Raw genomic sequence first — 13,141 nt, 5'->3', positions numbered from 1 at the left:
ACAGTTCAACAGAAGAACTGTAAACTCTTTGGGAATTTGCTTGTCCATATACTAAAGACTCCTGTACTTGCAGTATGTAACAGCCAACTATAGGCACTACTATAAGCTGGCTTCCTCCCTGGCAGAGAGAAGTACCTTATTAGAACCTGCTGTTCACTGACTTTCTCTGACTGCTGTTTTCTCCCATTGAAATCACAGAATCATGGAATGGTTTGGATTGGAAAGAATCTTCAAGCCCACCACATCCCCAACCCCTGCCATGGGCAGGGACACCCTCCACTATCCCAGGTGGCTCCAAGCTCTGTCCAACCTGGCCTTGGCGACTTCCAGGGATGGGGCAGCCACAGCTTCTCTGGGCAACCTGTGCCAGACTCTCACCAACCTCATATGGCAGAGTTTCTTACTAAAAATATCAAAACCCCAAAAATAAATCCAGGGACAGGAGCAAATTATATTAAAAATACAGGGAAGTGAAGCATTGCAATGTGAACTACTTCTGAAAGGCACAGCATCAGAAGCACGGGCAACTGATTCCATGGGAAAGCACTTCAACTCTGTCCTTCAAACCTCACTGCTACTGGAGATCCCATGTCCTTTCACTTATCTTTATCTACCTTTCTCTTTCTCACTGTCTCACTGTGCAGCCCTGCATCTCTCTTTCAACCCCCTATGATGCTGAAAAGCTTCTGTGATGGTTCAGATGACTAACAGCAAAAGAATCCCCAGGTTAGGGTGGAAGTTTTGGACATGCAGTGGGATGGGGTTTTTGGTGGATATTTTTCCATTGGATTAAGCATTGGTATCAGAGTCCAACAAGTGCTACTGCTAACACTAAGTGATAAAGGTGTAAAGTAGGAGTGAGATGGCTCCTTTTTTTAGTGGTAATAAACTCTCAGATCTGAAACCTTCACCTATGTTGAGAATCAGCCCAGCTGTGACATCAATCTAAGCTTTTATAACTTGGACAAGCCACGGAATGATACAAACTTAAATGCTTCACTGAGAACTCAGATTGTATAGCCCCTCTTCAAACACTTTAAGGAAACCTGGCCAGGTAGTCTAACTCTTCTGTCACCTGAGTGTAGGCAAAGACATTTGACAAACATTACGGAGCTACAGTTTCAGAGCTGTTGAAAATTTTTGGAAGATTATGCTCTTGCCTGCATCTCTTAATGTTCAGAAAAAGCCCAGAGGTAGTAGCCTCACAGCCTCAATAAGAGCTGGGGTAACACAGCAGGTCATGAGTAGTGAACACTGAACTTGGTGCCCACGTCACCTGTGAGCAACAGCAGCACCCAGCAATGTGGCCCCACACAGGGACACATGAGCTACCTTGAGTGGTGAGAACACACAGCTGCACCACCAGTGATGCCTCTCAGAGCCAACCCTTCTCAAAGACACCTAGCTTCTGGCCCAGTACTGTGCCAGGAATACTGCACAAACACACCAGATTACTAGGAATCAACTTAGGTATTTTTAACAATACTGCAGGGTACAAATATGCCCTTAAGTTCTGCCATGCTCTGAGGCTATCTCTGGATGGGCACAGGGAAATCATTTATTCATCAGCTGAGGTCACAGTTTGCCCCTCTTTGTCTAAAGAACATTAGGAACAATGTGGAAATGCAGGAATAGGGAGGAGTTTAAAAGATACAAAACCTCACTGGGTTCTTCAGGGCTGCAGGAGACATAAGGAAAATTGCAACAGCAGGATGCGTGTTTCAACTTCTGTGCACAGAGCTGGATTGCTTGTGGGAATTGCAGTTCTAACAAGAGGTGTAATTTATGCCAGGGAGAGGCACAGCATCAGGAGCAGCTACATGACTGCCACAGGGATCCCAAGTAAACACCTGTCCAGCCTGGATGAATGATTCTTGCACACACATGGACACAGGGACATTTGGTACCTGAGGCACGATGCTGCTCAGGGTGGGAAAGAGGAGCTGAGGTTTGCTACAGTGGCAGACATTCACCTTAATGCCCATGTCCACTGCATTTACACAAAGTTCCAAGGTCTCCAAAATTTCCAATTTCTCTGAAATTTGGCTGGCTGGAAGCCAGGCTGAGCCAAGCAGCTGAGTGTGCTGCAGGTGTGTTACTTGTCTACATATATATATTTCTATATATGGAAACCCATAAAGGAGGCCAAATGCATCTGGTAAACACAGGAACTACCATCAGATTAAAAAAAGCCCCAAACCTTATTATACACGATACATACTGCCTGATAGACTGCTCCAGGCTGTTCCAAAGAGATAAGGCAGCATGGGCAGCTGGCAGCTCAGGGTTTGTGATTTCCCATCCTAATTTCTGAAATATAAGCAACATTTAAATAAGTGACACTACTAATTTAATGAGGGAGGTCAGTAGAGATGAATTCTGAGAGACATGGCTTTTCAACTTAGAGTGAATGTTCATTTTAATGTTAGGGTGCAATTCCATGTACTCATTTTGGAAAAGTGCAAAACTCCTTGGGATTTGGGACAGGAAAATGAACCTAATACAAGTTTCAATGCAGTACATACACAAATGTTGCACAGAAATATTGTCAGAGCAGTCAGAGTTTGGTTACTCTTGCCATCAAAACTTTGAAATCAATTAAAGCATTATGAGTGAAAATGGCTCTGGGGCTTTTGAAAATTTCAGATTAGTGCATTTATCAAAGCCCCCAAAACAGAATACCCTGCTGAGTTTTTATAAAGAGGCAAATCATGATATCTAGACAACTCATACCTCACCAAAAATAGCTGTGTCTATTAATACTAATCAATGCATTGAAGGCTCTCAATTTTGGGTTTGCAAGGGCCTACCACTTAACCATAAGCACTTGCTTCTGTTGAAAATAGTTAATGGAGCCATATCTTCACTCCAAAAGTAACGACTGAAGCTGTTATAAAAAAAACCTACCAACCATACTCTCCTCTCCCCAACAAGATCTGTCTGCCTTTCAAAATAAGTATTCAAATGTGAAGCTTCACACTTAGATGAGCTGAATGGTTAAGTTCCAAAATACCTAAAGGGTTGGAAGATTTCACCAGTTTGTTGCATCAGGACATTATTGTAATTGTGCCAAAACAGGCTGGGTTTTCCCTGCTCCCTTCCTCTTCCTTAAATTACTATTTTTAAGCAACAAAAAGCATAAATTGTATACTTCAGAAAGCCTCCCAGGAGGTGAAAAAAGCAAAATAATTTTTGAGATATCCATGCATTCATAATTTTTAAGATATTCATCCAGCAACAGAACATACTGAGGAGACTAGTTGCTGAAAGCTCTATGGCTACTTAAAAATATTTTTTTAAAAAGAGAAGAAGAGACTTCCCTTCTCAGGACAAAGTCAGTAAGACCTGCAAATAACATAATCACGTGGAATGGGTACGAGGCAAGAAAGAAATTCAGATCTGTTTCACTTTTAAAAAATTAGTGACTATTCGGACCACCAAAATAGATTTGCATCACATAAGCACGTCTTAAAACCTTCCCATGGTCTCAGCGACACAGTCACACAAAGGTGCACTGAGATACTGCCAGCATTTGGCTTAGTTTGTTTCACAAGTACTTTTAAAGTGTTTCCATACATTTCCTAATTCATACTCAAAGAAGCTAGCAGTATAAATACCGCAAGTTTAAACTGACAGAAGAAATTAAATGTCAAAGACTTTATGAATAGAGCACAGGTTTGGGAAGCATAGCATGATGCTGATAATTACGCTGGTTCTATTTATTGTCCCTATTATCTCAGAATTGTTTTAACAGTAAGTGCTGACCTCCTATGCCCATGTTGTAAAATGAAGCACACTTGTACTTTGCACTTTCATAGTGCTCAAAGGCACAGCTGCAGCTGATATCCATGGCAGCTGCGGAGGCTGCGCAGCACATCTCACCTTTGCTGACAATACTGACATCCAAAACAAAAGAAACACATGATTCGTGGCCAAAAGTTTGACTAAAGTGATTTTTTTTTTTTTTTTTTTTTTTTTTTTTTTTTTTTGTTCTAAGGAAGTGTTTCTTCTAAAATTATTTATTAATACTGAATCCAGCTCTCCAGGTTGGAATTCAGGTTTATGAACAGCAGGACCATAAGCAAGAGTCTGGAAGACAGAAGCCTTATTCTTTCTGACTCTTGCCTTTCATCTATTTAGGTTCAAGCATACTATTCAGGCTTTTCCTAATTCTGTTACTTGGTTTGCATTTCTGAAGTCCCTGTACTGTGGATTTTTAAAATTACTCCAAAAGGCTGAAAAATATGGTGCATTCTTTATCTCAGGATGACAGCTCAGCAAAACATCAAGTTCTAGAGGAAAATGGCATGCTCAGTTAGAATCTCTGACTGTATTAGAGAAAACCTAATTACTTATCTAGTTAGATTTTTATCAGAAGAGTATGATCTCAGCCTGCAGACATTCAGCCCAAGAAGATGAAGTCTAGCACAGTTAGAAGAAATTGAAAATGGGTTCTAGCAAAAGTAAGTGAAGCAACTTAAGTGTAAGGAGCATTACTAGTTTCATCTATAATCAATTAGAAATCTCTTTTCAGAAACAAACCATTTATTCTCCTTTCCAGAATAAAGTCATGTATGAACATGAAGCATTTAAAAGGACAATCAGGTACGTGTCAGAATGTGTCCTCAGTAATTCACCAAGTGATTAATAAATAAACCCAAGAACCATAGGAAACAGCATCAACAGAGTATTTTTTTAAAAATTTCTTTCATTACAAAACCAAGAAGCAACATACCGCAGGAGATTTAAAGAATAGATGTAATCATAGATGCAATCAGCTCCACAGCAAGCTAAGGTGGCACCATCCTTCAGCTGAGCTTAACTCATCCTGCATTATTAAGAGTTTAGGAGCTAATTAAGAATTTAAGTACCATTTTTGGGATGCAACAGACTTAGTGTCCCACAGTGGACAGGGATAACAGCACACTCCCAGCCAGCTCCTACAGCTCAGATGCCAGCAGGAGATGGTGAAGGCTCACAGACACGCTGGGAGTCAGCACTGTCCCCATGCACTACATAAATCCGTGGTCACTAGATTCTTCCCAGGGCTGGATACTTAATAACTTACTCACAGAAGCTGGATTAAAGTTTGCACTAAAATTTTTGTTTATCAAGAAGAGTCTTTCTCAGGGGGAGTTTTAGACTGCTATGAAAATACCTTCAGCCATTTTGCTTAATCCTTAAAATGCTTGAATTCCCACTTAACTGTTTTTTACCCCTCTATGCAAACAGAAAACAGAAATGCTGTGATTTTCCAGTGAGATCATTCTTCCTCATTATCCCAAAACACTGCAAATTACTCTCCAGTATGACTAACCTACTTCTGCAAACAGTCCTGGGGCTACCCTGGAACATAATACCAACAGTTCTGGCAATATAATGGATCAAAACAACAAAATTGCTGCTTGTAAATAAGAAAATCAAAATAATAATCTAGATGGATACAGATGCTTTAAGAAGTGAGCAAAACAACAAGGAATCTGTCTTGGTCTCATCCTTAGAGTTTGCGTTTGAGTCTTGATTGATCCCGGTTTTAAACAAAGCAGAATTCATTAAGTCAGTACCCCTGGCTGTACAAGAGACCAGCTGGATGCCCTGTCCAGGAGCTAACTGCTTCTCTGAGAAAATGGGGCCCACAATGGGTATCTAGAAGGAAAAAAGCAGTGACTAGCACTAGTATGCTGATGAACAGCAGATACTCAGAGCTAAGTTTTTGGAGTAATTCAGCTCCAACCCTTTCCAGCTCTCAACAGCCAAGTTGCATCTGAAGGGAGGTGAATAAAAGTACGGATGGAGGGCTTGTCCTCCCTCTTTCACCTATCAGGTGCACACAAAGGAATGAACACCTTCTGCAGTGTCTAAGTCTGTTCTGCTGGAAGTATTGACCTCTAGCTACAGGGAGCATCCACCTCTGGCCACAGGGAGCTCCATCACAGTTAAATTTCAAGAGACGAGTGACATTAACAATAATGAGGTCAAAACAAAAAAAAAGTAGGATATTCAAAATACAAAATACCTATGTCATGACAGACAATATATTCTAGAAGTGAGGGGTTAACACAAATGCCACCAGTAACTATGCAGACACTAAACCCACTGTGACCAACTGGTTTTACAAATTGTCATTAACAAACAAAATGTAAAAGTTGATGAAGTCTGCAGCGGCCACAAAAAGTGACACTGGAATCATGGCTATTATAAATGAAGCTGAAATAGTTGAACAGCTGATCCTAAATTTATACTAATTATCAAATACATAGAAAACTCATCAGAACAGACTGAAGTTGGCTATTGAGGCATTTTTTCTGTACATATCACTTAAAATAGAGTAAAAGAGCACAAAGGCAAATACTAAATTTCACAGCTTTTACAAAAACTATATCGCAGCCAGTTTTATAAGAGATTAGAAATATTTATTCCTGGATTAAGCAGTCATTCAAGCAGGAAAAGAGCTTTGTGTCCTGGCCTTCTTCAACAAGATTTCCCTCTTCAATGGCTTTGGGCTGAGCTCTTAAGAAATACTTTGAAATTGCACACTCAATTCCCTTTCTTTATCCATACTGTCCATTGGTTGTCATCACTAAAAAGAGGCCAGAGATGCTGGTGCAGAAGCTCAGCTTAGGGTCGTGTATGTACAAAATAAAATTACAGTGTGCTGAGCTGACAGCATGCAAAGTCACAATGGCTGTAAGGAATCACAGTTACCCTGCACTTTCAGGCTGAATACAATTAACAAGCTCTACTGCAGGAAGAATGGACTTAATGCATTATTATAAGAGTTACACATTTGTCATGGGTTGGCACTGGCCAGATGTTAATGCACTCATGAATATATGTTTTTTCTCTAACAACTACTGTGGGATGTGATCAGGAACAGAGCAGAGCAGGCTTAAATCTTGAAAACAAAAAAAAACACTAAAACTTTATTACATTACATAAGAACAGAGACAGAAAAACTCTTAAACACACACAGAGACAGAAATAAAAACTTCTTAGAACATTTCTTTTCTTAGTTTCTACCCCCCACACATTACTCTTCACAGACCAAACCTTTGGGTTTTAGATCAAACAATCACTACTCAAAACCAAACTAATCTTCAATTCAGCAAGGGAGAGAGGAGTCTCTCCTGCACCACAGACTGTTTTTCAGAAAACACGCGTCTACCCCTTATGTGTTTTTATGTTACTCGTGGCACTGCCCGGAGAAGTCTGCTAGGGTGACACTCTCTTTTTCTTATGTCTAGCGCTCTCACCGCTGTCTATAGTCTGAAAGCTGCATACAGGGCTCTTTTAAAGATACTTGCATGCCAAGCTCTCCCCCTTTTCACCCAGGGGCCGGGGTTCCGAGAGCAGGTCTCCCCTGAGAGCAGAGGGCGCTACCTCACTTTCTCTCTCTCTTCTCTGCTCGCTCTACTCTTCAAGTGCTAGTCACTGTAGCAAAAATAAAGGCAGCTGTATCTACTTAAAATGCAGTTTATGTTCAAAAGAGACTTAAGTTCAGTCTATGGCTGACATTATGCAAGAAAAGTCTAGCTTAGAAAGCTACTCTTCTCATTCTTTTCCTATCGAGTTTTTTTCAATCGTGCTTTATTATCTCGGTCTTAGGCCACTTCCCTCTCTCTTTTGAAACTACTAGTCATGAGAATTAATGTCTAAGAAAAGTTTCTTTCTGCCACACAAGGGTTAAGAGCTTCTAGCTCTCAGCAGAGCTGCAAGATCAGGCACTCCCAAGCTCAGCAACTCCCACAGGCTGGGCACCTTCTCCCGGAGTTTGGAGGGGGGGAAGGGGGGTGAGCACACACAGAAGGCATTTTTACAGTTTTCTACCCCTCTATCTTAGACGGGGCAGCTCAGTTCTAGTCTTGTCTACTCTCTTTTCCCCCCCGGGGCTCTGGCTTACTTGAGCCTGACCACGTGTTTCCCCTCCCTCACCCAGCCTCGTGTCTGGGCAGGGGACGGAGGCTTGAGACGTCTTTCTGCTTAAACTAGAATCTAAAAAGAAGCTGAACCCCCCTGGAGTCCTGCTTTTAACTCTTTGTGTCTTCAGAGGTGTGTCTAAACTTCTGAGTGACTAATCTAGGTGCCAGCAGAAAAGCTGATCACTGATTGGCCTACTTACCTCCTCTTAGAAAAATTTACTTCCCCCCGCAACTACGACAACATTACTGATGGGCTGCCCAGGGTAGGGGTGGAGTCCCCATCCCTGGAGGGATTTAATACATGTGGATGTGGCAGCTGGGGACATGGTTAGTGGGGGCCTTGGCAGTGCTGAGGGAACAGTTTCACTTGATGATCTTAGGGCTCATTTTCAAGCTAAACAATTCTATGATTCTAAGTTTGCTTTTTTATCCAAGAGGAATCATTACAATTCTAGAACAAAATCAAAAGACGACAGATCATACATCAAACCTGTTAGAATAAACCAACATCTCTCATATGAGAGATGGGAAGGTATTCAGGTTGTAATACTTTATTCCATAAAAATAATTGTCTTCACATTTAATGAAATCATACCAGCTACTTCCCTCTTAATTCTACGAATCATCAGCCTGCTGCACCTCCATGGACCATATGCAACCTTCTTTCTGGTTAACAGGAGCAGCTATATAAAATAACCATTGCATTTCCACATCTCTCTGAACAGTGTAGTTCGTGTATTAGGCCCATGAACATCCCTAAATGTGGAGTTCTTACAAACAGCAGCAAAGATTGTGTTACCCATTCAACCCACTTCGAGCTGCAGCAGAGGACAACAATCAAAGAACCATTCTGTAAAGATTAAATTGTAACAAATTTGCCTAAAGTTCAACTGAGTCACAGTCACTATTTAATTGCTGGCTCCTCTACATCTAGTATGCATGATATAACATCATCTGTGGCAAAGCTTAAAGTCTGTAATACAGTTAAGTGTTTAAAAAAGTCACTAATAGCAGGAAAAGCAAATATTTGGTGTTAATTTCTGCGTCAGGGGCCAGTATCTATTTCTGGTATAAACTTCAGACTTTTAAAGATTATTTATATACAGGCTTCCTTTTTTTTTTTTTTTGGAGCTCATGCATACTGGATGTAGACCATGCAAGAGAATCCATTATGACACCAATTTTTTAATTTGATGCTACAGATAGTTCTGTCACCAAATGAAAGTACTAATAATGGCTGCAAGCCTGCTCTTACTTTGGGCATTTCTTCTTTGAAAGTCATTACTATCTCTACAGCAAGCACTGGTACTCAAAGTATTACAGAAGTCCATCTGAGTGGAAAAACAGAACACTCTGAATGTTCAAAGTTTACTGGTGTTTACAAAGCTCAGACATCCAAGTGTGATTCCATTATCTAATGTGCTTCATGACCTCTGTGCATTCAACACGGCAAGAGATGGAAATGCTGCCAATGTTAAAAGGGCAACTTTGGAAGTTAAACACAAAATCTTTGAACAAACTTTTTGAGTAACTGGTCAGAACTTAACTCACTAGAAGCCAAAAATGCTTAGTACATTACCTTCTTAACATTTTTTAATGAACTATGGTTCTGAACTAACTCTTCAGATACAATACTATATTTTATTAAATTTTAATTAAATCATGAGTTTGATACTTAGAACATGAGAAACTGAAGATGGCCTGAGAGGGCAAAATAAAGGGTAAACACAAAAGTAGGTCGGACTTAATGATTAACACTATTAAATTTACTCTTGTTTATATCTAGTTTTGTTATCTGCACTTCTTAGCAGTCTCCCTGGAAGATCAGGAACCAAATTCTGGTGGTCAGTGCATGACCAAACTTAAAGCCTGTTAAAACACTTCTAAAAAATCTGCTCCGGAGTCTTTCTTTAGTATATGCCAACTTACACATAGTGCTAGTTCTATTTCAGAATAGCAGTTACACATAGCAAGTGATGTAAAACAATTATATTTGTAACTCTCATCTTTTGCTAGAGAAGAAGGAAAAGGATAAAAACAGGACATCCATCAGGTTAAGAGGAAAAGCAGGAAAAAAAGTCTGACTAAAAGTACCTAGCTTTGCAGTTAATATACGCCATTCAGTAGCCAGCTGGGAGACACATTTTAATCAGGTTTCTAGCCAAGACTGCAGATGTCCATGTCTGTAATCATTGCTGCATTTGCTCTTTCATAGAGAATCATTGATTATCTCAGGTTGGAAGGGACCTACAAGGATCGTTGTGTTCAGCTCCTTGTTCCTTGCAGGACTACCTTAAACTAAAACATATCATTAAGAGCATCCTAAACAAACCCCAACTCTGGCAGCCTTGGTGCCATGACCACTGCCCTGGGGAGTTTATTCCAGTGCCCAACCACCATCTGGGGGAAGAACCTTTTCCTAATAATAAACATAACCCTCCCCTGACACAGCTCCAGCCATTCCCTCAGGTCCTGGCAGCAGACAGCAGAGATCAGCACCTCCCCACTGTGAGGAAGGTCCAGAATACGATGGGTCACTCCTCAGCCTTCTCTTCTGGCTGAACTGGCCAAGTGATCTCAGCCACTCCTTGCATGTCTTACCATCAAGGCCTTTCATCATCCTGGTCATCCTGCCCTGGGCATATGGCCATCATTCAGTGTCATTTTGGAGTTTGTCATCCTCCCTGTCATGGTGTTCCAGTACGGACTCTGGCCTACACACTTTCCTTTTCAGTTCAAGAAGATCCCTGCTCAGCCAGGCTCTCCTTCTTCCCTGCTTGCATGATTCCCCATGCTTTAGAATTGCTGGCTCCTGCACTATTAAGAGATCATCACTTTGCCCACAAGTCTCTTTATAAATCGCACATCTAGAAAAGAGCACACCTTTTCTAGTTGGCCCTTCAGTCCCTGCACCAGAAATTACCTTCAACATGCTTCAGAAATTTCCTGGATATATTCCTGTCTGTTGTACGATATTCCCAGTTATGTTTGGAAACTTAAAACACCCTTAAGGTCCAGCGGAGCTGATCTAGGGACATCCCTTAATTCGTTGTACTATAATTCATCAGTATCACCTGTCCTGGTGGTCAATAGTAGACCCTCACAACATACTCCCACAACTTCATTGTCAGATATATATGAACTTATATGTATATATTTATACACACACACACACACTCACACTCACTATTTTTAAAAAGGTAGCTTTTTACCTGTACCTGGAGATTATGCCCTAACACCTCATTCAGAACTGCCAGGCCTTGACATCTTCCTTAGAACCATTTCCCTCATTAAACAGATGGAAAAATAAGAGTCTTCGCAGTGTATCCCAAAGATTAATAAATGGTAAAAGAAGAAAAATCTAAGAATTCTCTATACAAACTTCTGTAAACCAGTAACACCTCAGCATTAACATCCACAGGATGTTTTTTAGGACAATACAGATGGACTAGGGGAAAAAGAAATTCAGGGTGGTTTGGAAATTATTGGTTTGTCTTAGCGACAATTATTATTGTAGGGCCTTGAAAAATTATTTATGGTTCCATTTTACTCTGTGCCACACAAACAGAATGCAAACATCAGTCGTGCCCCAAACAATTCTATGGCTATGGATTACAGGTAGAATCTTCAGTGAAGAGAATTCCAGCATCTTCAGTGGGCCATTCTGGGAAATTAGGTGATTGTTTCATGCACTGAAGCAATACTTATGGGATGCTGTGCAACTAAAGGAAAGACTCAATGTATATCCTGAAGAAAATCCTTTCTTAATCAGACTGCAGGGAAGGCAGCTAGAACAAGTGACCACTGGGAGAAGGAACTGCTGCCTGAGAATTGTTTTCTGTGGAGTGACAAACTTTATATTCCTGCTCAGTCAGGATTTTCTTTTTCACAATTTTATATTACTGTAACTTTATGCTGCTTCTGTTTCCCTAGTGCAGTTCGACATGATGCGTGCCTGCAACCTCATCGCCACGGTGGCTCTGACTGTCGGCCAGCTCCTCTTTGTCCTGGGGCTGATGGAGCTCCCCATCATCTCCCAGGATACCCAGTGGTGGGAGGAGGCCATAGCTGCTGTGTTCCAACTTGCCAGTAAGTCCACTTCTTTATACTGATGGAAAAGTGCTCAGTCTCTATTAAATCCAGGTGGAAAAGTGTTTCCTACTTTATAAATCTTTCTATTAATTTCAAAGCTTTCAAAGAATAGCAAAAAGGCTTATATCTAAAAGCAAGTTTATTATCTCTGACAAGCTCTCCCCATGAGATTCTGCAATACACGAATAGAAGCCTTTATCTGGGATATATCATAATGAGGCTTCTGCCAACCAAAAAAAACCCCAAAACCTTTATTATTTCCTATGAAACCAGGAAGGCAAACATAAGAGAAACAAACTGGATACATCGTAATCCCACAATTTAGCAGGACAAAATATACTAAAGAACTGTGAGAAAAGCAGAGTAGAAGGGCTGAGCAAATTTTTGAAGCCTTGTTGAAACATTTTATTTTAGCTAACTGAATTTTACTCAGTGACCACCAGCTAGATTTTGACAAACAGATAAATCTGCAATCCAGCAAGGAAAGTCGAAGTCAATTCATACCACTGACTCCTATAAATAAAATTCCCACAGCAGTTCTCATGGGCTGTATACAGAGCTGCATAAGGAAAAGAGGAAATGGGTTTATCGCAATCCCATTTTGACAGCAGTGGCAACAAAGCATAAACATTCTGCAATAATACCTTTCATTATTACATAAAGTAAGTAACTTCAGTATTCATTACAGCAGGAGTCCAATCCTATGCAATAACCATGCAGGAAACTGTCGTTAATGGAGTAACATTCAAGCTGCTTACAAGATCAGATTAAAAATACAACATTTAAATAAATAAATAAATAAAATGTAAATAATAGGTTATAATAAAGCAACAGCATTTTATTTGAAGTTTTAATTTAATTTAATTTAATTTAATTTAATAATTTAATTTAATTTAATTTAATTTAGCAACTCAGAATATTAATAGCATAAAATTACCGAGACCTCAGGTTTTCACCAATGCAAGATCAGAATCTCGCCTACATCATTTAAGCACGGTCTCAGAGCAATAAAATGGCTAGGTTTTTTTAGGTCCACTAAGGATGAGGAACCTGAAATCCAGATGAGAGGAGGAGACTGCAGATGTGCTGTAAACCTCAAAGCACCTGATCCATCTTCCAGGTGCAGCAAG

The 13,141-nt window shown here is 40.3% G+C and overlaps 2 protein-coding genes across 3 annotated transcripts in view; one reads left to right on the top strand and one right to left on the bottom strand.

The window, feature by feature from the left end:
- The window catches only part of IFT140 (intraflagellar transport 140), a 102,927-nt gene that overhangs the window by 20,876 nt on the left and 68,910 nt on the right, over positions 1-13,141 (bottom strand). The window lies entirely within an intron of this gene.
- Positions 1-13,141, top strand: part of TMEM204 (transmembrane protein 204) — a 29,371-nt gene that overhangs the window by 3,593 nt on the left and 12,637 nt on the right. Inside the window, exon 2 of the mRNA XM_063414428.1 lies at positions 11,853-12,008. Coding sequence (XP_063270498.1) covers positions 11,853-12,008 — 156 coding nt within the window. The remainder of the gene's footprint in view (positions 1-11,852; positions 12,009-13,141) is intronic.

The sequence above is a fragment of the Prinia subflava genome, chromosome 17 (assembly GCF_021018805.1).
Source record: "Prinia subflava isolate CZ2003 ecotype Zambia chromosome 17, Cam_Psub_1.2, whole genome shotgun sequence".
Lineage (NCBI taxonomy): Eukaryota > Metazoa > Chordata > Aves > Passeriformes > Cisticolidae > Prinia > Prinia subflava.
The sequence above is the reverse complement of the archived record's forward strand: the minus strand, read 5'-3'. Positions and strand labels throughout refer to the sequence as shown.